Here is a 24,508-nt window from a genome sequence, read left to right as displayed (position 1 = left end):
TATGGGGTATCGCTACACTCAGGAGGAATTGGGCATCAAATGTTGCAGTGCGTTTCATCATTTAATTTATTCTGAAACTGTCAGTTTTGGCCTAAATGAATGTATTTTCCAAAAAAATTGAATGTTTCTAAATCGCAGGTCCATATTATTTTAACCTATGTGAAACACATGTGAAAAGGGTTAATAGACTTAATAGAAGTTGTTTTACATATGTTGAGGGGTGAAGTTTCTATAGTGGGGTAATTTATGGGGTTTTACTATTATTTAGGCCCTTCAAAGTCACTTGGAAGCTGAGTTGTCCCTAAAAATGTGACTTTTGGCAATTTTCAAGAAAATGAGAAAAATCGCACCTAAAGTTCTGCACCTCATAACATCCTAGAAAAATGACCGGAAGCATAAATTATCATCCCAACATAAAGCAGACATTTCATAAATGTTAATTATCAAGCTTTTGGGGTTTTACTTCCTGTCTGGAAAGCAGAACATTTCAAACTTGGAAAATGAAGAATTTTTACAAACTTGCCAAATTTTCACTTTTTTTCAGAACGAATCGCAAAACTTACCACTTACATTTTGTAACTAACATGAAGTACAATGTGTCATGAGAAAACATTCTCAAAATCACCGGGATATGTTAAAGCGTTCCAAAGTTATAACCAATTATCGTGAGATGTCAGATTTGAAAAATCGAGTCTGGTCATTGAGCTGAAAACTAGTGTCGGTGATAAGGGGTTAAGTTTTGCGGTTAATTACAAAAAAAAAAAATTGCCATTTTTGGAAATCATTGCGTTTTCAGGCAGATAGATTTACCACCTAAATAAGTTGCTGAATAACATTTCCCATATGTCTACTTTACATTTTCATCATTTTTGAAATGTCTGGATAATTTATTTTGATGTCACGGGCTTACAAATCGAATATCGCTTTTCCGTATTTTCAGAATTGACTATTTTGGGGATAAATATAGTATTGAATGAAATTGTACATATTTAACATCAAAATCCCCTATATAACCAACCCATTTTCAAATCTGCCCCCCTCAAACCATCAGACACAGCTTTTAGGAAGATTGTTAACCCATTGAGAGCTACATAGCAATTGAATCAAAATGGAGGTGAAATTTAGAATTTGTTGTACGTTCATTTAGCCCTAAAATTTACAGATTTCCAAAAGATAAGAGAAATCCCACCATAAAACTTGTTCTCCCGAGTACACATGTGGACGGTCATTTTTTTTTATGGCCTCACAGCGAGGCACAGAAGGGAAAGAAGCGCCCTGCAGCTGCCAGGATTTTAGTTTCCTCATTGGCCCCTTTTGTAGGCTATAAAATGTTCGCTTTTTCATTATTGGGGCCATGTGACGCCATCTGTTGCGGGACGAGATGCTTTTTCTATGTTACCATTTGGGGGTTGGTATCCCCTATTGTTGAAAATTTAGGAACTTTGAGGGCAGGAGTAGAAAAGCATCAATTCTGTACTTTAATTTCTCACTTTTTTGGCGTTCACTGTGTACCCCATAATCATGTTGTCATCTTTATTCTATGGGTCATTACTATTACAGGGAAACCATACATGAATATTTCTCCATTTTACCAACTTTGTCAATTAAAACACTATTGTGGGAAAATATCACTTTTACATCGCAGTCTTCCAATGGCATAAACATTAACTTTTAACTAGAGAGCTGGTTGATGGCTTGTTTTTTGGGGGAATGTTGTACTTTGCACCAGTATCATTCTGGATTACATATGTTTTTTTGATCACTTTTCATGGGATAGAATAGGTAAAAATAATTTTGAGGGTTTATAAGTTTTTTTTTTTTTTATCAATGGCATTCATCTGGCACATTCAATAATTTACTGTTATGCTACGGGTTGTTACAGACGCAGTGATACTATGTGGGGGTTTGTTATGATTTAGACTTTTAGCGTTAAAGGAAACCTACCACTTAGAATGGTAGGTGTAAGCTGTAAGTACCGAGCACCAGCTCAGGGTGAGCTGGTGCCGGTACTTTCGTTAGTGTTATAAACCGCGGTTTAAACACTTTAAACTCTAGACCAGAGCAGGCTTCGGCGCTGCGTGCGCACAATCGTGCACGCGCCTACATAGGAAATAGCGGAGATGTCGCGCGCAGCGCCGAAGCCTCTCCTGCGCGAAAGTTAAAGTGTTATAAACCGTGGTATTTTGCGGTTTTAACACTAACGAAAGTACCAGCACCAGCTCACCCTGAGCTGGTGCTTGGTACTTACAGCTTACCCCTGCCATTCTAAATGGTAGGTTTCCTTTAAGTCTCTTTAGATGGTGCTTTTGGCCAATTGATTATTTTCTATTGAAACAACTTAATTTTCACCATGGGACATGAACAAGCAATCTGCTTGTTCATAATAACATCATGCAATACCTATGCACAGGCCAACACTGCCTTTAAGATGACGTCACAGGAACCATCTTTCAGGCAGTGCCTACAGACAGCTCTAGGGTCCTGATCGGACCCTTAAGCTGCCATAGCAATGATCAGTACCCCCTGAAAATGAGGCAGAAATGATTGTGAGGAAAAAAAGCCCCAAAAGGCAAGGTAAAATGCCGCAGTTGCTCTGACTAGCATTTAATGGGTTAAATGCCCGCAATCAGAGCCCACGAACCATGGGTTACACTGGTGTGTCAGCTATTAGTCATGGCTCAGAGCTTGAGCCATATATTGGATGCTGAGTGGGAATGGGTTAAACATCTTCACACCTTCAAATTGACCTTGTTATATATTGGTTAATAGCAGAATATAAAAGCTGCAGTGGTTTTGACATTATGAAACATGCAATGGAACCTGCCAAAAACAGGGCAGAGCCTTTAATGTGACCAAGTCCCTGCACACCTCATTTAAATAGGTCATTCTATTCAAGTCACACAAGCATCTGAGTGCAGTCCTAAGAGCCATGCACATTTATAATTCGAGATCCCCAAGGATCTCCAGTTCTTAACAGCTAGGGCTCCAAGTCTGAACCTCACTGACTGACGACCCTTGTGGCACAGCAAAGGTTCACAACATTAACTGCTGGTGAATGTGTGCATCTGTGGCGATTTGAATGTTTAGCAAAATGAATAGAAACCTACTGTGCGACAAGCCACAGGTTTAAAAATGTTGCCTGGAGGGGGAAGCTTTAAGAGTGCGATCAGTTTACATTTTTTCCTTCAATTCTGGAAGTGTAAGCAGCTGTGAAATTGGTAAAGCCATTTACAGTTCCAGAAAAAAAGGTTCACACCAAATGCATAGTAAACCTACAGAACCATGCCTTTGGAACAAGTTTAAAAATGCACCATATGGTTATTTTAAATTGTCTGGTTTTGCTGTGTGACAGACATTGAGCAACATTTCAGTAATGCATAACCTTTGCATGGAAGTTTTCCAATTTAAAAATAAAATTGATGCCGCAGAACCATGTTGCATCACATGGTTTAAAGAAAGTCTGCTCTTATGCACTGCTGCAAAATGCAGTTTATTCATCTGACGCAGTGATTATAAAAGGACACACGTTAAAGGCAAGGTGCAGTCAATGCAATGAGTCTGGAAACTCAAAATTTGTGACATTTTAACCATAGAAAATCCAAGTGTTAGACAGAAATGTTATTCATCACATAAGGCAACAGAATCTTAATGAAAGCCATCAGTGTCACAATTGTCATTGATGTCAAGGAACTAGGGTATTTGAAATACAACTTTATTATGATCTAAACGAAAAAGGTATGGGAATGACAGTAACAAACAAGGTTCACCACTGATATTGTGATGTGACTGTAGCAGTCTTAACTTAATATTGGAAATTTTAGGGAATATTTGCAGTCCCAAACAGCTAAATATGCAGGTCCAAAATATGAAGGTTTTATTTAGTTTCTGTTTAACTGCCACATTCACTCTGAAGCCCATTCATCTCCTTCAGCATCCCAAAAAGATTAAGCATATGTTCTGCTCAGCTAGATAATAAAGTGGCAAACACGCTGCACCACTGACATCACAGGACAGTTGCCTATAAAACTAGACTTCTGACTCTGGGCTCCCACTTCATTCACCTCACAGATCATCATCTTCATCTGGCAGTGCTGTGGTCTGGGCAACCTGGAAGGGAGAAAAAAAAAAGTCTCAATCCAAGTTCAGACCAAAAACTGTACAACATGCTACTCATTACTGAACTTAATTGTTGTAAATTGGTGCAAGTCATCACTCCAACCCCTCAACTTAAAGTTAAACCTTCAGTTTACCTGTAAATCAATCTCATATTGTGCTGCAAGTGCAGGATCCATGACCACTTCTGGTGGTGCGAGAGCAGGCATAGCTACAAATTCAAGGTTGGGATCACCTATCAGTTTTCTGGCAAGCCAAAGGAATGGCTTTTCAAAGTTGTAGTTGCTCTTTGCAGAAATATCATAGTACTAGGAGAGAAGGAAAAAAAAAGTTAATTCATTTACCTTAAGGGGTAATCACACAAAGACAAGATTCTTAAATACTCAGATGGGATGGAATTATCTGAGATGCTGTATTTATCAACATTGAATTAGTGAAGTTTTGTTGTCCTATCAGAACAGGTGTACACAATTTTGGTTGCCCTCGGAACCAACTGTATCATCTGACTTTAGGTTTAGAGATTGGTTCTTTTATCTGCACTGATTTGAGATGCTCTCCCTCTAGCCCCCACTGTTGCATTACAGGAGGAGCTAACACGCAGGGAGATTCATCACTGGTTTTGCTGGGTTTTGGTGTGTAAAAGTCAAGGTTGTTGTGAGCTTTCAAAGACAGATTCTTGATTTAAGCATTTTTTTAATTATAAACAAAGTTACCCAGCTGGAGTATGTGCTGGGACTTTTGGTGCATTGTGCCTATTTGAAATAAAATCCATGATAATCAAGCCACATTGTCTGCTCACAGCATCTCATAGCACTATAGGGATCATGCAGTGTTTGGGAATCCCTGTCCACACTTGGGAACTGTCCATTGACCATCACTTAGAGATTGAGCTATAAGAGCAACAAACCTGAGTAAAATTGTTAAGTGGTTAAAAATGATATTTTATAAACATCACTAGGGGATTGAAATTTAGAATTCTTTCATGAGCCCACTCATAACACCATTGAAATGAAGGATTTCATATACAAATTGTAAAAAAAAAAAAAAAAAAACCACTAACCTGAAGATTCTTCTTCCTATGGAAAACAATGGACTTTGCCTTGACTTTTCTGTCCTTAATGTCCACTTTGTTACCACACAAGACTATGGGAATATTTTCACATACTCGTACAAGATCTCTATGCCAGTTGGGTACATTCTTGTATGTGACTCTTGATGTAACATCAAACATGATAATGGCACATTGAGCTGATAAAAGAAAGCAAGTTATTAATGACTCAAGTAGATTTGTCACATCGATTTAAATGTATTTTCAGTGGCAATTCTGCACAATTTCAGCAGATCTAATTTAAGACCTCAAAGCCTTCAGCACATTTTCCCTACATAATACAAATTTACTTTAAGAAAAAAAAAAAAAAAAAAAAACTCCCACCGCTACAAGCAATTTTGTTTGAACTGCCCCTCCCCTTGGAAGCCATACAAAATGTTAAACAATTAAAGAGCACTGGAATTATTCAGAGTCACAGGCATTCTTGAATATATGTAAGGCTATTGGTAATTGTCATGTAAGAATTACCTTCCTGATTAAAGGTTTCCATCAAGTAAAAAAATGCCTGTACAGCCGTAGGGCCATTTCACATTGGTGCTCAGCTTCAGTTATGCATTAAGCTTTCATGTAGTGCAACTTGATAAAGATATATGCACAGGCCACGATTGACTGTAAAACCCTTACCCTGAATGTAGTAACCATCACGAAGACCGCCAAACTTCTCCTGGCCAGCAGTATCCCATACATTAAATTTAATTGGACCTCTGTTGGTATGGAACACCAGTGGGTGAACTTCAACACCAAGTGTGGCTAGAAAGGAAACAGAAGTATTTGGTAAAACATTACACTTGTTAGGAAAGAGTTACCATACAACTAAAAGTAGTAATCCATCTTTGCTTGGACATTACTGCTTTGCTATTGTCCCATTTGTAGAGTTTACAAATTACTCATTTTTAACCCTCAAATAGTACCATATATTGTTTCCATGCAGTATATGGGGAAGCAAGAAAATACTGAACAGTGAAAGAAAAAGCCACTATTTTTTCTTCCAAAAGGCTGAGAAAGATTAAGCTGAATGTATCGATACATTTTAGAATTAACGTCTCCATGAAAAGGTTACAAGGCCAAAACAAAAAGGGAGTATGCCCTACAATTGGTTTTCCTGCGTAACAAATTGTAGTTCCAACAAGGAAAGTTTTTTTTGCCATGCACTGGGAAAAAAAAAAAATCTAACTTTACTGCAAAACTGTAGTATATTATATATTCAACAGGAAGCAAAGTGCAACTTCACTGAATCTGTAAGAGTCTGTTACAGATCCTGCTAGAAAAGTCATGTAACCCTGTTATTGCCTTGGCTGTCAGAAACTGCTGACTCCCACTGTTGAGAGGCCGGATTAAATGCCACCACTGCATTTGATGGCAACACTTAAAAGGTTTATGCAGCCAACATCCTTCAATATGTTATGTATCTATGTGATAAGATAAACATGTCAATAAGGCATTTAACCTTAAAGGGGTTTTCCCTCAAGCTTGAGCCCTATCCATGGTATAGGGTCCAACTTGCTGACCAAGTGTTTAGACCGGCAGATCACGAAGACTAGGGATCCCACGTACCCTTATCAAACTGCTCATATAGACTTATTGAGCAGACGGGTGCGCATCACTGTTCTACTCTAAATCTGACAGACCCCTCATTTTTGTTATCTGTGGGGGTGTCAGCAGTGAGACCCCCACTGACAAGAAAGTTAAGTCCCATCCCATGGATAGGGCCCAACTTTTTTGTGGGAAAACCTCTTTAAAGTACAATAGATTTTAGGTAGTTTACAACAGCATTTAGCCCAAGAGTGTGTAGGAAAATTGTGCTACCGTTTGATGGCATAAAAATACAGTATACAAATTTATAATTACCCACCAGCCTTAAAATGGGTCTAAAGATTTCAGTCATCAACAACCTTAAAAGAAACCTACCACATGAAGTGGCAGGTATAAGAGGGAACTAGCGACCACCAGCTCAGGGTGAGCTGGTGCCGGAGCTTATTTTTGTTAGTTTTAAACCACAGTATCGCAGTTTAAAACACTTTTTAAACTGTATGGCCGAAGCAGCTTCTGCCATACAGTTTAAAAAGTGTTTTAAACCGTGATACTGCGGTTTAAAACCCTAACAAAAATAAGCTCCGGCACCAGCTCACCCTGAGCTGGTGCTCGGTAGTTCCCTCTTATACCTGCCACTTCAATTGGTAGGTTTCCTTTAAAGACTATTCTATCACAATTCTGTGAACCTCCATGTAGTCTTCATTCTCTTTAATATAGGAATTAGGTAATGTTTATATATCCGTATCACTAGGGCCCAAATTTAGAAATTGCAACAAGGCTTCTCAAAGTACAAGAAAATATACAGTACATGTTCAACTGGGGCAGAATAAACCATTGAATAAACCGCAATACTACATCAATAGAAACATTACATTATTTTGTACGGGACAAAGTCAAAAGCGGGCTGGACATTAAAGAGTAAACCAATCTGTATTCCTGTTCCCGCTCCCCATACATGCATAGTAAGGTTTCACACTACTTCCTGTGAGCACCAATGAAAAAAAAAAAAAAAAGACCTAGCAGTAAACTCATAAGTGAGCTATACACTCCAGAACATAAGCTGCCATATTATCCACTTCTGAGGTCTAAGAGCAGACTTGTCTTACCTACATACTTCTTCTCAAATTCACCAGTCAAGTGACGCTTTACAAAGGTTGTTTTGCCAGTACCACCGTCACCAACCAAGACAAGCTGTAAAATAAAAAAATCATCATATTACTGTAAAGTAGGGAAAGTAACACAACTATCCACAATTGGACATTAGGTTTACCTTAAACTGAACTTGAGGATCTCCTTGGGCTGCCATGGTTTATATCTGGATAGAACAAAGTAAGACATTCAGATTTTGATAGTGTCAGCAACATGAGAAGCTGCATTGAGAAGTGAATAACAGGTCACTCATCCCTACTCAGCAGACAGCTTTAGGCCTCATTCAGAAAATAGAGGGAGTTAGTTGCACCACCCCTAGCTCCCACCCACTGCCAAACAGACTGCAAAATAGGTGCTTTATACACAGGTCCTGTGTTCTCTAGGGGAATGTGCGCTATAGCTACTCATCAGGGAACAGTATGAAGCGACTGAAAACTTGTCACAGCTGTTAGTCACTTCAATGTGAATATGGAACCTTTGTAAAGCAGTAACTGCACTAACAGCAAAATATAAGCAACTCAGTCAAAAGTTGTTAATGCCTTGGACCACTACTTCCTGATGACATCTCAATGCAGTAGATTCCAGAACTGATTCAATGGAGTGTAGTGAGGACAGAAAGTATTACAGGACTGATACCTCTGCCCCTCTACACCCCCCCCCCCCCCTTATGTATTACAGGACTGATAGTGGGACTTCTGCCCCCTCTACACCCCCATACATTACAGGACTGATACCGGGACCACCACCCTCCCAAATCCCCATGTAATAGAGGACCACTGCACTTCCTGCCACACCATCATGATGCTACACAGCTCTACCCTCCTCCAGAGATCACTAGATAACCAGCTACAGGCACGAAGGAGCAGGACCCGATCGGCCAGGAGCCATCACCACGTGACCACAGGCCCGGGAGATCGCCGTACAGCACACGGGGCATACAATGGAGACAACACAAAGAAAACCGAAAGTTCTCAGAGCAATGACAAGACCGGTACCAGAGGCGGTCACTACAGGCAGCCATCATGGACTACACCCCGCCACACGCCAGGAGAGGGAGGACACTCCCGCCATTCAATGCCACATGTGGCGATGGACGAGCACCAATGGCGGCTACGCGCTTCCTGCTCACTTCCCCATCCCAGGCCTAGTGCGCCGGGCGCCCCATCCCGCCATATCCCTGCAGCGCGCAGCAGTAACGGAGAGCCAAACTCCTCATGTGCGCACAGCGCCCTAAGCAACTGGCGGGCGGTGCCCAGATAATGCGGAGTCACGGCACAAGGGACGGAAGGAAACCGAGGATCCCGGGGAGGGAGAGAGCCGAGGCCTCCGGGGGACGCACAGCTGCTACCGGGAGACCTCACCGCATCAACCGCCGAGGCCTCACACACAGCCCCGAGACCACCAACAGAAACGGTGGGGAAAAGCGCGCCAACCGCGCTCCTCCCCGCCCCCTGTCAGGAGCCGACACGGCCACCCGGTCCCATCAAACTCACCAAAACGAATCTCTCCCCGAGCTACGCCGACCAGCCTCGTGTGCGGAGACCCACTACTACGCTTAATGTGCGAGCGCTAGCCCTAAGGATGGCGAGGATGTGCGACGGATTGCGGCCGGGCGGTGTCTCCCGCTGAGGAGCTCTCACCTTCCAGAAGCGTCTGTGAGGCAGCGAAAGAAAATGGCGGAAGCGGGATTCAAATAGCAGGGCGCGCACTGGGAGGGAGGGGCGATCACGTGGGAGGGGACTGACGTCACTGCAGCCAACATTGCGGCGCGCCGGATCTGAAAGGGCGGGAAGGTTTTGTTCGAATCACAAGAGGCAAATTCCAGAAAGAACAGACGGGGGGAGGAGGTGTGCGCCGCATTGTCTGCTGCTGTATGGCTCGCACGTGTACCGTACAGGGGAGGGAAACCAAAAATTAGTAGTGCTTATAGGTGATGTTACACTTGTCTCATAAAGATTTACAATATCTGACTCATGTAACGAGGTTATAAATTATTATCAAAGGAATGCAAAAACGCCAAATATCGTGCAAAATCATAGCTCATACATTGTAGATGCAGACGCACATTGGAAAAACCACCTGTTAAAGAGGCCATGGCCAAACAAATGGAAGTAAAGAAAAATGAGAGCATAAAAGGCTGAATTACACAGATGTGATAGTTCGTAAAGCAGTTCACCCAAATTCAGATGTTGGAGTCTGTTTTGAGAAAATTAAAAAACTCAAATATTTGCAACAAAACTGGTGCAGGATGCGGGCAAGATGCTGCTGGGTAAGCAGGAGAGAGGTGCAATCCCAAAACTATTACACCTTAGGCTACCTGCACATGACAAAGAAATGAGGACGTGGGTATCCATCTTTCCTACAGCCAGCACACGTCCTCATTCACTTCTATAGGTCATGTATGCGGCTGTGGATTACAGCCCAGGATGCAAAGTGTAGAGCAGGTCCTATTTTCAATGGTCATTGGCTTTTGCGTGGAGATCACCAGTGGATGCCACACATGAGGCAAATAAAGGTTCAGAGAGCTCTTATTTGCATCACATATAACTGCACACGTCATGTGCAGGTATCCTAACACAGAGGTGCTATATTTACTTCCAGGAGTGCCTCATCTGAACAATACCAGGCATGAGGTCACTTGTACCACAACAAAAGCAGAAGGTTTCTTCTTCTGGGGTCAGTCAGTCATGTGTTGTTTTTGTAGGGGCCATCACTGATCCACTGGTGGCTTACCCACAGGTGCCATGATGGAACTAGTTAATCTTCCTCTACCGTTACTGGATGATCTACATGGGAACAAATAGAAAAGCTTCCCTGTACATTGCATAGAAAAATAAATAGCTCCACTAAATGGTACAACTTATCAGACAGAGAGAAAGTCCTCATACTGGGCTGCCTGCGGCAGGGCTGTGATGCATGTTGACTTCGACAATATAGTATTGTAGTTTGGGGTATAAGCTAAACAAAACATTTTTTTTGTTCTTTTTTGGCTCAGTTGCACAGCATGTGGTAGAATAGGTGGATAAAGTTGTGAGAGGGGCTGGAGATGACCCAGCTGTAGTGGTCCATGTGAGCACCATTGACAATAAATGGTAGGCGGCGGATTCGAAACAATAACCTTCAATAGCTAGGACCTCCAAGGTTGTATTCTCTGGAATGCACGCTGAACCAATATGGGTAAAACAGTGGGGGTATCTTGTACCTGAATAGAATGGAGCATGCTGTGCTGGAGGAAAATATTTGAATGGGTGGAGGACAATTTAAATTAGCATAGCAGAAGCTAATTTACAGTGGAAGGTGGAGTAAAGAAATGGATATGAAGATCTTTGAAAAACAAATTGATAGGACATAAGTGCCCAAAGTGGATGTCCATAAACACCAGACATCTTGCAAACAATATGGGCGAGCTTGAGGCCCATGAACACATATTTATGGTTGAGACATAGCTAGATTAGTCACATGATTTGGGTGTCCGTCTTTAGAGGTTTACACTCTTTGAAAGAAAGGTCAGTAGAGTATTTCATGATTCAGCTGATGCCCCTGCTGCTCCGGCGAGTTCTTGCTTCTCGGCCTTTTGCTGTCACTATTTGTCAGCTTTATTGCTTATTTAAGTTTTTATGTCTTACACTGTAGAAAGAATAGTATTTTTTGTGTAGAACTAGTTAAGTCACATGACACGGAGGAGATTTCCAGCCATGTGAGGTTGATTTCATCCGTTCCCTCGACAATCTGATACGTCACAAGGGGAGACGGAATACTATCTATATGTTGTAAGGCACCAGGGGTAGTAGACCCACTGGATCACCGTGGACGATGATGTAAGCCGACATCTGGTAGTGGAATCTAAGTGGCACCCGGTTTTCACCAGAGCAGGCTCAAAGGGGGTTGGACTTGCTGCGGCCTCCTAGGGCACGCATGCGTCGTCGCTGTAAAATTTAAAGGGCCAGTGTGCCACTAATTTGTGCTGGCTGCCAATTCTGTTAAACAGCCAGCCCCTTACTGTGTCCCCTGCCGGATCTTTGTGCCTCACAGCTTTAGACAAAGCTTGTCTTATGCCCTGTGCATAAGCTTCTACCTCCACCAGAGCCCACACCTTGCTACTCACATTTCAGATCGTGCTTGACAAAGGTCGATTTAGACCGAAACGTCACAGAAAGTAATCCTGTGATCTGTTGTTACAATATATGATTTTTTCAAACGTTTGGTGGAGCTGTAAATATTAACTATATGATATGAAATAAAAGAAAATCCCCAAAAATCAACATAGGATGTGTGCTACGTTTTTCTCTACTAAACTTGATTCCGTTCCTGACTTCGGTCCTGTGCTGCCCGTCCTGACCTTCCCGCTACGTCCCCGACTCTGAGCCTGTGATGCCTGTCTCGAACTCCTGCCTTTCCCTGACCAAATCCTTGTCTTACGACTTTGTACTACGCCTTGGCTGCCACTGCGGACAAAGTCGCACCTGTGGAACGACCTGGTGGCTTTGCAGCGGGTTCTGGTAAAAATCGGGATGTGGAAGCCGTTCCGGAGGCGCATGGTGGAAGAAAGGCGCAGCTTATAGGCTACGGGACTGATGCGTTTCAGCACCTCAAATGCACCAAGATAGCGGGGACCAAGCTTTTAGCTGGGAATCTTCAGCCGGACCTATCTAGAAGGCAGTCATACTTTATCATCCGGGGAGAAGACTTGAGGAGACCTGCGTCTCTTGGGGTTTGGGTTTTGGTGCGGACGTATGTGCCCGAATTAGAGACTGCCATGTTTGCTCCCAAATGGACCTGAGGTCTTCAACCAATTCCTTACATCAGGAACATCAGAAGGCACTGACAGAGGAAGAGGTTGGCATGGATGTCGTCCAAAGATAACAAAGAGGGAAGCAGCACCGGCAGATTCCAAATCCAGCGAATTATATGACAATTCTGCCCAAGGTAAGAGAGTAGACAAATCGTCCTGACGAGCAGAGACAAAGAGCCGAAGATAGCAACCCAGAGTCTAGTGGATCCTCTTCACTTGCCTGTTAGTCTGCGGATGATAAGCAGAAGAGAAGTCCAGCTTAATTTGCAGTTGGCTGCACAAGGAAAACCAGAACCGGGAAACAAACTGGACCCCTCGGTCCAAGCTGCTGGGGCAGATTTATCAAGCTGTTTGAAAGTCAGAATATTTCTAGTTGCCAATGGCAACCAATCACAGCTCCCCTTTAAAATATTCATGAGCACTGGTAAAATGAAAGCTGAGGTGTGATTGGTTGCCATGGGCAACTAGAAATATTCAGACTTTCAGACAGCTTGATAAATCTGCCCCGACGTGTTGAGGAAGCCCATGAAGCCAAAATATGTGAAGGAAGAACAAGCTGGCAAGGCTTGGAGCTGGCAGAGGCTCAAAGTGGGACATCTTAGAGATCCGATCTATTACCACCAAGATGACTGTATTACCGGAAGAAGATGGGAGATCTGTAAAAAATTCCAGGACTACGTGAGTCCAAGGGCAACTAGGTATCGGCAACGGCAGAAGCAGAACTGCTGGCTTGAGATGTGTCCTTGACCAGATCTGGCCACCAGTAGTAACGAGATATTAGAGCAATAGATATCTGCAACCCAGGGTGCCCAGCCACATGAGAGCAATGTACCCAAGTTAGTATCCACTTGCGAAGAGCTGGTCGGACATAGGTCTTGCCAGAAGGAAGTTGAACTGAGAAAAGAAGAGGAACTGTTGAGGATTGAGACCCCTTCTGTCTGGAGGTACAGGAGATTATTGTGGTCAATGTAGATATAGACCAGATGATGAGCTCCTTCCAGAAGATAATGCCATTCGTCCAAATCTAGCTTTATGGCCAGAAGTTCCCAATCACCAAAGGAATAATTCCTCTCTGCGGCTGAGAAGGTCTTAGAGAAGAAGCCGCAGGTGAGGGTTCGACCTTTGAGCCTTTCTGGGTGAGAATGGCTTCAGCACCAACGGATGAGGCGTCAACCTCCAGCTGCAAAGGCTTCTACGTATCAGACCGTTGGCAGGGTGCATCTGTAGTCCCTTGTCATAGATAATGTATTCCAGGTACAGAAGATTACTCTATTGGCATTTCTCGAGCTTGGCATATAAAAGATTGGCCCTTAGGCACCTGAGAACGGGGGACGGATGTGGACCTGATGAGACTGCAGGTCAAAAGAAAACGCCAGGATATCGTCTGTCCAGAAAAAATAATCCAGCATCGGCAGGAGAAGACGACTTGCGGATGAACCCCTTCTGCTAATTCTCCTTGATGTAGGCCGACATAGCCGTGGACTCGGGCACAGATAATGGGTATACCTGACCCCGTGGAGCAGGTCAAAGGGGCAGTCGTAGGGACGGTGCGATAGCAGAATCTCCACTTTCTCATCAGAAAAGACATCTGCATAGTCCATATAAGAAGCGTGAAGACTCGCCATTGCTTGAAGGAGTCCACAGAAGACATGGCGGACACGGATGGAGAACCATGAGACAGCGAGAATGGCACTCCGGTCCCCAATAAAGAATTTCCGCATTCTTTCAGTTGAGCACTGGAGCGGGTTGCTGCAAGCACGGGAGGCCCAAAAGCCCTGAGGACGTAGACCGGAGGAACACATAAAAAGTCTCTTCTTGTGCAACACCCCAATTTTCAGAGACAAAGGCTCAGTGCGATACTGGACCAGGTCATGGAGAATCTGTCCACTGACAGAAGAGATAACCAGCAGCTTCTCTAGGCGACCACAGAAAAGTGATGCTGGGGGACCATTGCAGCATCCACGAAATTCCTTGCAGAGCTAGAGTCGAGGAAGGCCGAAACTTGAACTGGATCATCTGTTCCAAGACTGAGAAGAACAGGAACATTCAGACGAGGTGTTGGCGTTTCCTGGACGATGTGAAAGTGCTCCAGGCTGGCACAATAGAGGCAGAGATTCTCCTATCTTTGTCTCCAACACTCTTGGGAAGAGAGACAAGCTCTATCCACCTTAATGGGCTCCTCTGCAGCAGACACAGAAGACGGCTGAGGTGGGCTTTGGAAGACAGGAGCCAGGCGGGGCAGACGTCGGATCTGGACTTGCATTTGTTCAAGACGCTGCTCCTCAGAGCGCTCAGCAAGCCGGATGTCAATCTGAATGGCCAAGGAGCCAAATGCAAGGAGCACTGGGTAATGCAGCCCCTGCATAACTTGGCCTCTCCGTCATACTTGCTTGGCATGGAAAGACGCAGCCTGGGTTCAGCAGTAGACAACATAGCTGTAGTGACGAGTAGTACTACAGGTACTGGATGCTGGATAGAGAACAACTGCTGCAACATGGTGACTTGTCCAAGTTGCTGACCTTGAACAGCAATCTGTTGAGACAGTTGTGCCACGACAGTGGTAAGATTAGCCAGGTCAGGTAGCAGAACTTTGGCGGGATCCATTGTTGTCAGGCACCAGGGGTAGTGGACCCGCTGGACCACTGCGGACCATGACGTAAGCCGACACGGAGCGGCACCCGCCAAATTATTCTAAGCCACAAGTGTCAAAAGATGAAACAATCCCACAAAATGTGTACAACTATTTCTCCTGGATGTAGAATTGCCCCACATGTGCAGATAAAATGTTGTATGGGTACACAGTAGGGCTCAGAAGGGAAAGAGGGATGTGTGTCTTTTAGAAGCCAAATTTGACAGAAATCGTATACATGGGTTAGGGTGCATTTGGAGAGCCCTAGTGGTACAAAACAGAGGGGAACCCCAACAAGTGACACCATTTTGGAAAGCAAACCCCTTGGAGAATTTAGCAAGGTGTAATATGTGTATGTACCCCTAAAGGTGTATGAGCCAATCAGACCCCAAAAAGGAAAAAGGTGAAAATTTTCCCCAAAAAGTCACTTTTACCCCAAATTATTCTAAGCCACAAGTGTCAAAAGATGAAGCAATCCCACAAAATGTGTACAACTATTTCTCCTGGATGTAGAATTGCCCCACATGTGCAGATAAAATGTTGTATGGGTACACAGTAGGGCTCAGAAGGGAAAGAGGGATGTGTGTCTTTTAGAAGCCAAATTTGACAGAAATCGTATACATGGGTTAGGGTGCATTTGGAGAGCCCTAGTGGTACAAAACAGAGGGGAACCCCAACAAGTGACACCATTTTGGAAAGCAAACCCCTTGGAGAATTTAGCAAGGTGTAATATGTGTATGTACCCCTAAAGGTGTATGAGCCAATCAGACCCCAAAAAGGAAAAAGGTGAAAATTTTCCCCAAAAAGTCACCTTTACCCCAAATTATTCTAAGCCACAAGTGTCAAAAGATGAAACAATCCCACAAAATGTGTACAACTATTTCTCCTGGATGTAGAATTGCCCCACATGTGCAGATAAAATGTTGTATGGGTACACAGTAGGGCTCAGAAGGGAAAGAGGGATGTGTGTCTTTTAGAAGCCAAATTTGACAGAAATCGTATACATGGGTTAGGGTGCATTTGGAGAGCCCTAGTGGTACAAAACAGAGGGGAACCCCAACAAGTGACACCATTTTGGAAAGCAAACCCCTTGGAGAATTTAGCAAGGTGTAATATGTGTATGTACCCCTAAAGGTGTATGAGCCAATCAGACCCCAAAAAGGAAAAAGGTGAAAATTTTCCCCAAAAAGTCACTTTTACCCCAAATTATTCTAAGCCACAAGTGTCAAAAGATGAAACAATCCCACAAAATGTGTACAACTATTTCTCCTGGATGTAGAATTGCCCCACATGTGCAGATAAAATGTTGTATGGGTACACAGTAGGGCTCAGAAGGGAAAGAGGGATGTGTGTCTTTTAGAAGCCAAATTTGACAGAAATCGTATACATGGGTTAGGGTGCATTTGGAGAGCCCTAGTGGTACAAAACAGAGGGGAACCCCAACAAGTGACACCATTTTGGAAAGTACACCCCTTGGAGAATTTAGCAAGGTGTAATATGTGTATGTACCCCTAAAGGTGTATGATCCAATCAGACCCCAAAAAGGAAAAAGGTGAAAATTTTCCGCAAAAAGTCACTTTTACCCCAAATTATTCTAAGCCACAAATGTCAAAAGATGAAACAATCCCACAAAATGTGTACAACTATTTCTCCTGGATGTAGAATTGCCCCACATGTGCAGATAAAATGTTGTATGGGTACACAGTAGGGCTCAGAAGGGAAAGAGGGATGTGTGTCTTTTAGAAGCCAAATTTGACAGAAATCGTATACATGGGTTAGGGTGCATTTGGAGAGCCCTAGTGGTACAAAACAGAGGGGAACCCCAACAAGTGACACCATTTTGGAAAGCAAACCCCTTGGAGAATTTAGCAAGGTGTAATATGTGTATGTACCCCTAAAGGTGTATGAGCCAATCAGACCCCAAAAAGGAAAAAGGTGAAATTTTTCCCCAAAAAGTCACTTTTACCCCAAATTATTCTAAGCCACAAGTGTCAAAAGATGAAACAATCCCACAAAATGTGTACAACTATTTCTCCTGGATGTAGAATTGCCCCACATGTGCAGATAAAATGTTGTATGGGTACACAGTAGGGCTCAGAAGGGAAAGAGGGATGTGTGTCTTTTAGAAGCCAAATTTGACAGAAATCGTATACATGGGTTAGGGTGCATTTGGAGAGCCCTAGTGGTACAAAACAGAGGGGAACCCCAACAAGTGACACCATTTTGGAAAGTACACCCCTTGGAGAATTTAGCAAGGTGTAATATGTGTATGTACCCCTAAAGGTGTATGATCCAATCAGACCCCAAAAAGGAAAAAGGTGAAAATTTTCCCCAAAAAGTCACTTTTACCCCAAATTATTCTAAGCCAAAAGTGTCAAAAGATGAAACAATCCCACAAAATGTGTACAACTATTTCTCCTGGATGTAAAATCACCCCACATGGGCAGATAAAAGGTATGGGTACGATGTAGAGGGAATGGGGGATGTGTGTCTTTTAGAACCCAGAAATCTTATATATGGGTCAGAGTGCATTTGGAGAGCCCTAGTTTTACCAAAACAGAAGAGAACCCCAACAAGTGACCCCAATTTCGGAAAATACACCCTTGGAAAATGTTTCAAGGTGTAATATGTGTATGTACCCCTAAAGGTGTATGATCCAATTAGACCCCAAAAGGAAAAAGGTGAAAATTTTCCCAAAAAAGTCACTTTTACCCCAAATTATTCTAAGCCACAAGGGATAAAAGATGAAACAATACCCCCACATTTGTAAGACTATTTCTCCCAAATGTAGAATTGCCCCACATGTTCATATCAAATGTGATTTGGGTGCAAAGTAGAGGAAAAGAGTGATGTTGGTCTTTTAGAACCCAGAAATCCTTTACATGTGTCAGGATGCATTTGGAGAGCCCTAGTGGTACAAAACGGAGTAAAACCTAAAAAGTGACCCCTTGAAGAATTGAGCAAGGTGTAATATGTGGTGTAGTGTAATACAAGTGGTGTAGTGAGCATTTTGAACATACAGGTGGTTTTCCCAATATAATGTGCTATGGATGCCCAAGAATTTTTATTAAAATTTTATTACTCAGGAGTTGTATGGTATATCCTGAAACACTCCTTCATGCAGAGGCCAGGTTTCTCAGGGCAGGTTTCGCAATGGTATATAGTGTCTTTCCTAACCCCTCTTTTGGAACAGACTCTGCATCTTTTCTGAGTCCTTCCTTTAGATGCAGTCTGGGGCACTTCACCGGGAAAATGTTGCCCTGGCACAACACGGGGGACATCTAATCCAGAGGTAGTGGGGACCTGTCCTTCCTGTCCAAATACTAATGCCTTAATCACCACCTCTTGAAAATGGAGGAATGATACAGCATGGCCTGCACATTGGAACAGCACGTAAGAGTTGTACAGTGCCATCTGTACAATGTACACAGCCAGCTTTTTGTACCATATCTTCGTTTTCCGTAGAGAACTGTACGGCTTCAGCACTTGATCTGACAGATCAACCCCACCCATGTATTTATTGTAAGCCAGGATGCAGTCTGGTTTAGGGGTAGTGGTGGTGGTACCTCGTACAGGGGTGAGGGTGCTGGAGTTCCCATGAATGGTGGTCAGAACAAGGACATCCCTTTTGTCCTTATACTTTACCAACATCATGTTCTGATTGCAGAGTGCCTTTATGTCCCCCTTTCTAAGTGGCTGCCTAACAAGGGATCCCGGGAGGCCTCTCTGGTTTTTGCGTACAGTGCCGCACGCTACAGTACCTCTGGAGTTTAGGGATTGGAAAAGTGGAATGCTGGTATAAAAGTTATCCACGTAGAGGTGGTAACCTTTATCCAGAAGTGGGTGCACCAAATCCCACACAAGCTTCCCTGTAACTCCTAGGACAGGGGGGCATTCTGGAGGGCTAATTCGGGTGTCTTTACCCTCATAAATCCTAAACCTATGGGTGTACCCTGTGGTACTCTCACACAACTTGTACATTTTAATTCCGTACCTGGCCCTCTTGCTGGGCAGGTACTGGCGGAATTTTAACCTGCCTTTGAAATGTACCAGTGACTCGTCTACACAGATGTTTTGTAAAGGGGTGTATGCCTCGGCAAACTTTGTGCCAAAATGGTCGAGGATTGGCCGAATTTTATATAGCCGGTCAAATGATGGGTCACTTTGAGGTGGACATTGTGCATTATCGTTGTAATGCAAAAATTTAAGAATTGCCTCAAAGCGTGGCCGTGTCATTACGGTGCGGTAAATTGGAGTACTGTAGAAAACATCAGTACTCCAATACTGCCTAACCTCTGGTTTTTTAACAATGCCCATGTGGAGCACAAGACCCCAAAACTTCATCATCTCTACTGCATCTACAGGGGTCCACCTAGAAAATGATGAAGTGGGGTTTTGTGCAAAAAATTGTTGGGCATATAAATTTGTCTGTGACACCATGAGATTTAGGAGGTCCTCAGAGAAAAAGAATTTGAAAAAATCAATTTCAGTGAGGCCATCAGTGTCAAAATGAATTCCTGAGCTGCCCACGAACTCAGGAATTTGGGGCACATAATTTTCAGGGGGTGGGTTCCATGATGAATCACTTGCGGGCTGGGGAACATGCTCGGCAGTGGTCCTGGGGCGCCTTCTTGAGGGCCCCTCATCACCAGAGGAAGAGGAAGGGCAGTAGGAGGAGGAGGATGAAAAATAAAGAAATGGGGCATCCTCCCCTTCTGAATCAGTCTCGGCAAGGAAGGCATAAGCCTCCATTGCTGAAAAAGATCTTTGGGATGTATTGGACATTTTTATTGGGGTGGGGTGGGGGCGTGTATAAATGTTGTGCTTTTAACACGTGTAAACTTTATTCAAGGGGGTGTGTATGTTGTGCTTCAACACGTGTGGGGCGATGAAAGAATAGACCGTAACCGTAACTAGAACTTTTACTACAGGAAAAAAAAAATTTACAACCAAAAAAAGCGACAAAAAAGGAGCAAGTGCTGAACAGTAAGATGCTACTGATCAGCGCTCGGTTGTCGCAGCGCACTCACAAGATGGATTGTGTGCGCAAAAATTATTTAAAAAAAAAACCTCTTTTTTACAACCAAAAAAAGCGACAAAAAAAGGAGCACGTGCTGAACAGTAAGATACTACTGATCAGTGCTCTGTTGTCGCAGCGCACTCACAAGATGGATTGTGTGCGCAAAAATTATTAAAAAAAAAAACACCTCTTTTTAACAACCAAAAAAAGGTTGTGCCAAAAAAAATTGGCACTGTGCAAGCACAAGTGCCAACCAGTGATGTGTGTCACCGATCTGTACTTGGCGGTCACAGGACACACAAAACTGAGCAAAAAACAAAAAAAAAACCCCTCCTGTATAAAAAAAAAGCTGAAGCTAAAGCTGATCAGTGATGCAAGTCACTGATCAGTGCCCAGCTTACAGGATGCAACCACGAAGGTGGTGCAGGCGAAAATACGAGAAAAAAAAAAACTGCGACCAAAAAATGAGCACACGTGGAAGGGATGGAAGGGATCAGGAACAGGGATTGATGTAGGGAAATTAGGGATCACACAAAAAAAAAAAAAATAAGATCACACAGAAGTGAGATTTTACTGAAGTAGTCACAGCAGCAATTGAGGATCACACTGGTGGTGCCCAGAAAGGTGCCAGCCAGCAATTCTAGAGGGTCCAGCAACACAGGTGGGTGATATACACTGTTCTGCACGCTGTCTCACACTAGAATGAGACGTGCAGAACAGTGATCACTAATTTGAACCTCCCACCTGAAATCCGATTGGCCGATCTGTACAGATCGGCCAATCGGATGTCTAAGGGAGGTGGCATGATGCCACTAGACATGCCCCCTAATGATGATGATTGGTGCTGTCCTAGACAGCACCAATCATCATCCTGTGTTAACTAGCATGACCCCCTGGTGACGTATACTGCTGCTATTGGTCGGTCGCATCGACCAGCCAATAGCAGCGATCGTGGACGAGGGGGGGGGGGGGCCTCTCGCAGTCAATTAAAAGTTGAGCAAGTCCATCTAAATATGTTGATTTTCCCAAAAATGTGAAAAATTGAACCTAAATTCTGAGCCTCATAACATTCTAGTGAAATATGTGGAATCTTAAAAAAAACATTCAATATAAAGCAGACATTTGGGAAATGTAATTTATGAATTTATTTGGGTGCTATGACTATCTGTATCAAAAGTAGAGAATTTAGAAATTTTCTATATTTTTGACAAATTTAGTTTTTTTTCATAACTAAACACAAAAGATATCATCCAAATTTTTAAACTAATTTGAAGTACAATTTGTCACGAGAAAACAATCTCAAAATCTCAAAAGTCTCATAGCGTTCCAAAGCTATAACCACCTATAGTGACACAGGGAAGATTTAAAAAATGGGACCGTGTCCTAAAGACCAAGAGAGGCTGAGTCCCATAGGGGTTAAGTCATACCCTATACTGCCTATGTTAAGACTTTATGGATATATAAGTATCCCCTTATATTCACCATTTATTGACCATTGAGCTCATGACGTATAGGGAGCTTCTTCCTGGATGTTTGGTTTTCAGACATGTAGGTCTGCGTTCTGTCTTCTTATTCAAAGTGTCCTTTTCTGCATTTCAGATGATTTTATTACCTCTAGCAGTATGTGAGACTCACTCACTGGTCAATTATGAGTTTTAGGAACAAGTGACATGTGTCCCTTGTGTTGAGGTCATACAGACCTTGCGTATCCTATGTGGTATCCCCACATATGTCCCATGCTGCACCAGGATTGTGTGTGGCTGCCTTAATATATGACAAACTGCAGGACCCTATATTTCTGAACAGATTAGGACATGTGACCCTTACATAAGGTGAATGATATATCTATAAGTATTGATACATATACTCACTTGTCCACTTGGACAGGAAAAATATTTCTTTAGTATTAATTATTATGTATGGATGTGCCTTGTTTTGAATGGAGTAATTAGACCTTTGATCTAAATGTAACATCCCCCACCGGGGCCTAGCCTTTTCTTGGGGCCTGGAGTCAGCCGGGGCCCGCAGTACCTGAGTGGCTGGCGGTTCAGCCTAGGCACGCTAGTGTCACGGTGCTTGGTATGGGAAACCGGAGGGCTGTCCTACAGCCTGGTAGGTCTCCAGCAGGGTGGTGTTGGCAAGGAATGATGAGGGAGAGGCTGCTATAGCGGTTCTCCCTGGGGCAACCCTTTGGGGTCTAGAGTATAAGTCCCAGTGTAGTGGATAGGGTGCCCGTGATGATGACAGCCGTAGTAGCAGGGACCAGACGGAGGCAGACGTTGAACAAAAATAACTTACAGTTCTTTATTGGAACCGACAGGAACAGTAGCAACGTGCCTTAACAGAATGGTGGAATGCTGGAGATGTAGTTGGAGGGAGCCACAGGATGGATCATCAGCCTGGATGCAAAGGGCAGGCTGGGAGATAGCTGTGTCCTAGTAGGATGCTTCAGCTTGTCCTGGATTGCTTCAGGTATCACCCTTAAAGGTAGGATGATACCCCTTTCCTCTCACTAACTAGTTCTTGGTTCCACTCTTCAGGCAGGGAGCTGGGCTCACATGCTTTGGACTAGTGTGCTGGCTGCACTGACTCTTCAGAGTCTCTAATCTGCTCTGTTCAGACTCCTTGGTCTGACTGACTGAACTCTAGACGTTTCCTGACCAGGGGTTTTGTTACTCCCACTGGTCAGGTGGTGGCTACTCCTCCAATTACATTTCAGCTCACAGAATCAAAGTATAACACATGTGATTGGTTGCTGGAATTGCATCACATAAAACAATTAACTCCTGCCTTACCAGGCAGGCTCTACCGCTGCAGTGCTCATTTGTGTTATGTAGTGACCTGCTGTGGGGTTGATCAGACCCTTCACAGGCTGCAAGCTACATGATGGAACGTATTCGCAACCACCTCTCTGCCTTGCATCGGCGAGGGTGTTGCATACACCCTGGGCAATTGAAAGAGCCGCCCTCGGCTCGACTACGGACTGGTTGGGGAGCAGAGGACCAACCGCTGGCCAGCAGCGGGGAACCTCTGGGGGTCTGTGCAAGTGATGGCCGTTAAAAGTAGATATAAAGAGGCACTTCTGTGAAGTTTAGGCTAAGCGATCTGTAGGGACAAACCGCTCATGGTCCTGGAGACAGGCACCTGGGTTGGTGTCGGACTAAGACAAGGACATGTGAAGTGTGACAGTTGGTCGCTACCGCCATTAAACCAAATTGTACAGTAGGAAAGGTGTGGTGTCATGTACTGTAATCCACTCCTTGCACCAGGGCCTGTATATTTGTTATATAAACACTTCTTCCCTAGCGACAAATATGTAGTGTATATATGCATTACATTGGCATATGTGACACAATAAGACATTATACAATGTACAATTACCTGCTGACTGACATTCTTACCCCTGTATGAGTGGCATCCAGGTGCTAAGGACCCGCAGTTTACAGACTACCCCCACTTACGAAGCTTCGGTTTGAGGCATAAGATTGCGGTCAGGGTTTACATAGAGACGGTCCGACACAGCCACACTACAATCTGGAAAGCCTATGCAACACCCTCGGCGATGCAAGGCAGAGGATTGGTTGCGAATACGTCCCACCATGTAGCTTGCAGCCTGTGAAGGGTCTGATCAACCCCACAGCAGGTCACTACACAACAAATACCTCACATAGATGGGGATTGCAGTGGTAGATCCTGCCTGGTAAGGCAGGAGTTAATTCTTTGATGTGATGTAAGATGTGTCATCCAATCACATGTGTTACACTCTGTGTCTGTGAGCTGAGAGGTAATTGGAGGAGTAGCCACCACCTGACCAGTGGGAGTAACAAAACCCCTGGACAGGAAAGTTCTAGAGAACACTTCTACAGTGCAGCTAGCACACCAGACCAAGAGCAGGTGAGCCCAGCTCCCTGCCTGAAGAGTGGAGCTAATAGCTAGTAGTGAGGAAAGGGGTATCATCCTACCTTCAAGGGTGATACCTGAAGCAATCCAGGATAAAGCTGAAGCATCCTACTAGGACACAGCTACCTCCCAGCCTGCCATTGCATCCAGGCTGATGATCTACATCCTGTGACTCCCTCCAACAGCATCTCAGCAATCCACCATTCTGTTAAGGCACGTTGCTGCGGTTCCTGTCGGTTCCAATAAAGAACTGTAAGTTGTTTT

At 43.7% G+C, this 24,508-nt stretch overlaps 1 protein-coding gene across 2 annotated transcripts; it reads right to left on the bottom strand.

Annotated features, from left to right (window-relative positions):
• Positions 1 to 3,696: 3,696 nt before the first annotated feature.
• RAN (RAN, member RAS oncogene family) lies at positions 3,697 to 9,655 on the bottom strand. Of its 2 annotated transcripts, none has more exons than XM_072144405.1 (7): positions 9,544 to 9,655; positions 8,025 to 8,069; positions 7,861 to 7,945; positions 5,846 to 5,971; positions 5,174 to 5,361; positions 4,251 to 4,421; positions 3,697 to 4,107 (listed from the first exon to the last, which is right to left on the bottom strand). In XM_072144405.1, the coding sequence occupies exons 2-7, from the start codon at positions 8,058 to 8,060 to the stop codon at positions 4,063 to 4,065; spliced, it is 651 nt and encodes a 216-aa protein (XP_072000506.1). In that variant the 5' UTR covers positions 8,061 to 8,069; positions 9,544 to 9,655; the 3' UTR covers positions 3,697 to 4,062. The 2 variants fall into 2 exon arrangements, with proteins under 2 accessions (XP_072000506.1, XP_072000507.1); XM_072144406.1 differs by lacking the exon at positions 9,544 to 9,655 and adding an exon at positions 9,397 to 9,525.
• Positions 9,656 to 24,508: the final 14,853 nt, after the last annotated feature.

Source organism: Engystomops pustulosus, chromosome 1, assembly GCF_040894005.1.
Source record: "Engystomops pustulosus chromosome 1, aEngPut4.maternal, whole genome shotgun sequence".
Classification (NCBI taxonomy): domain Eukaryota; kingdom Metazoa; phylum Chordata; class Amphibia; order Anura; family Leptodactylidae; genus Engystomops; species Engystomops pustulosus.
This window is presented reverse-complemented; position numbering and strand designations above follow the sequence as displayed.